Here is a 2,905-nt window from a genome sequence, read left to right as displayed (position 1 = left end):
CCTGTCTCAGTGGAGACCCTTCCCACCCACTGTATCCAGCAGTGGGTGTGGAGCAGATGTCCCAGGGCCAGATAGGATCAGTTGCCACCACCCCTGCCCTGCCTTAGGTACTCCGTTAAGGAAGTGGCCTGTAAGCGGGGATTTCTTCATTTAAGAACCATAAAGACTTTACAGCTTATGAGAACACAAAATTAAGTCTCCAAGTGATAGGGCTTGCTATGCTGCCAGGCAAATTGGGTATTTGCAGGTGAAATGCCAGTTAGGATTATTAACAGGTTATATAACATACCACTTATAACTTACTTCACAGGTGAACCTCATGTAGACGGGGAGCCAGGTGACTTGCGTTTCCGCATAAAAGTTCTCAAGTAAGTAACACTAAATCACATCATTTCACTTTTCTTTAGATAATTAAGAGGAAGCTTGAGAGTGGCTCTCCTATCAAGGCTGGCAGTTTAGATGTCATGTACATAACCTAAAGTCAGTGAGATCAGAAAACCAGTCATCTAACTGTTTTGACGGAGGGCTGGAGTCAGGGCTGTGCAGTGACCATCAAGTACTGTGGGTGTTGAGAAACTATTGCCTAGAAGCTCATCAGATATTTTCCTTTCTTTTTTGTTTTGTTTGGCCCAATATTTGGGGGTGAGTTGGTAGATGCTAGCTGAGTCACATGGGATGGTTGGACGCGCCTTTCCTCCTCTTGCTTCATGCAATGAAATACACCTCCTTACTACAAGAGAGAGTTGTTAGATGAGTCATATATGACATGCCTTGGCACTCCGTGTCCCAGGAACTGAAAGATCCTCAGTAATGCACATATTGAGTACAGGAAAAGGAAGCTGTGTCTGTGAATGCATGTCTTATCCACCCTTCTGTGAGTTGTGAGCTTTCCACACTTATTCACAAATTGAGGGAGGTGAGCTAGATGCCCTGACTCTTGTAGGAGAGAAGCACAACGCTGAAGTTGCTATGTTTTATTCACAGACACCCAGTCTTCGAAAGAAGAGGAGATGACTTGTATACAAATGTGACTATCTCGCTGGTCGAGGCATTGGTAGGCTTTGAAATGGGTATCGCACATTTAGATGGGCACAAGGTGAGACAACAGTTTACTCTTGTTCACTAGGAGCAGAATCTTAGTGACGAGTTCCTTAAGCCCCATAAGGATTTGTCCAGTGCTGCAATTCCATCTGTTGACCATGTGCAGTCTTGTCTCAGTGCTAGAGATAAAAATATCTATTTTGATTTATTTGGAAGCTGCAAGTGAGGAAAATCCACGATTAGCTGGAAGGGGCAGCTCTGGCAAGTGGTGTCTTTAAAATATGTCAGTGTTCCAGTATGTCCTGGAAGTGATGCTCCCTTGGTCCCTGTGCATGCTATTGGCTCTGTGGAGAATTTGTATTGAGTGTGGAGTGCAATTTAAGAAATCAGGAATTGTTCTGAACCATTTTTTTTTTTTTTTTAAAGACATTTTTGCCTTCCAGGTTCATGTTGCTCGGGATAAAATTACAAAACCTGGGGCCAAGCTGTGGAAGAAAGGAGAAGGTCTTCCAAATTTTGATAACAACAACATCAAAGGCTCACTAATAATAACCTTTGATGTAGAATTCCCCAAAGAGCAGCTAACAGATGAACAACGGGAAGGTATGTGCAATGTTGTGTCAGAGAGCTGAGAGTCATGTCCAATAAGACTTAGATCGTATAACTAAGATCATGGCCTGCAGTACTCAGGGAAGGATTCTCCCTTTCTCTGCACATGTGGACAACACAATTGGCTTGGTGCCTGAAGAAGTGCTTCTTGTCCCAGCTGCAGTTGGAAAGATACTGGATGAGATTTAGGTGTACTATTGATCTGATACTTGTATGGCAGTTGGCAAGTCTGAAACTGCTTTGTAGTGTTCATCTGTGTACAGTGTTAAGAAGGGCCAAGGCTGGACCTTGCTGTTAATAGAACGGGATCTCAGATGTAGTAATTTCTTTTGTGAGCCTTGTATAATGATAGGATTGGAAGGGCCCTCAAGGATCATCTTAAGGGACTTCCTTTTCTTCTGTTTTTCTACAAAGGGGTTTAGATTGGAACTGCCCTCCAAGACTGGTCAGTCTCCCCATAGCCCAGAGATCCTCCAGGTATTGCCCCTCATCTCATTATGGCATTTGAAGTCAATGGTCTGGATTTCCAGGTCATCCAAGGAAGTGTCTCACTAAAGAGACGGGCAGGAGGCTCCAGTAGGGGCTATCACCAAAACCTCCAACTTCCCCTTGCCTGTGTTAATGCTGTAGAAGCAGGGAGCATGAGAGCGAACTTAGAGTACCAGAATGACTTTGTCCAGACACACATTCATAGAAACATAGTAAAATGGGGCTGGGAGAGGAGCTGTTGGTGTGGCAGCGCCTTCTGAGGATGGGACACCCAAGTTAATTCCCTCTTCAGCCTTAGAAGATTTAACCACCCAGAAAAATGCCCTTATCTCTCTAGGCAAGAGGTTTATTCTCTGCCTTTCCAGCTGAAACTGTTCTACTGCACAATGAAGAATGTAAAACTCATTGGACCAAAAAGAGAGCAAAATGGGAGCACGAAACCTGAGGAGGCAGAGAGCATGTTGGTACTGTGTCACTTGGTCCCTCCACCACTTCCTCATACTGTGCCCCACCTCCCTGCTGGGCCCCCCTCGGGCCCCGGGAGAGGCACACCTGGGCCAAGGGTTAGCGAAGATTTAGTTAGGGAGCTTCTGGAGGGGCTGGACGTATTCAAGTCAGCCGGTCCGGATGATCTCCACCCTAGAGTTCTAAAGGAATTGGCCGAGGTCATTGCAAGACCCCTGGCACGGCTTTACGAGCGCTCGTGGTGCTCTGGAGTGGTGCCAGAGGACTGGAAGAGGGCCAACGTGGTTCCCATCTTCAAAAA

General features: G+C 45.7%; 1 protein-coding gene across 1 annotated transcript in view; it reads left to right on the top strand.

The window, feature by feature from the left end:
• Window positions 1-2,905, top strand: part of DNAJB11 (DnaJ heat shock protein family (Hsp40) member B11) — a 31,664-nt gene that overhangs the window by 26,277 nt on the left and 2,482 nt on the right. Inside the window, exons 7-9 of the mRNA XM_019512798.1 lie at window positions 311-368; window positions 985-1,096; window positions 1,485-1,644. Of these exons, the coding sequence (XP_019368343.1) occupies window positions 311-368; window positions 985-1,096; window positions 1,485-1,644 (330 nt within the window). The remainder of the gene's footprint in view (window positions 1-310; window positions 369-984; window positions 1,097-1,484; window positions 1,645-2,905) is intronic.

This window comes from Gavialis gangeticus, unplaced genomic scaffold (assembly GCF_001723915.1).
Source record: "Gavialis gangeticus isolate Ggan-Ray unplaced genomic scaffold, GavGan_comp1, whole genome shotgun sequence".
In the NCBI taxonomy this organism is placed as follows: Eukaryota; Metazoa; Chordata; order Crocodylia; family Gavialidae; genus Gavialis; species Gavialis gangeticus.
Note: the sequence above shows the minus strand (reverse complement) of the source record. Positions and strands in the feature narration are given on the sequence as shown.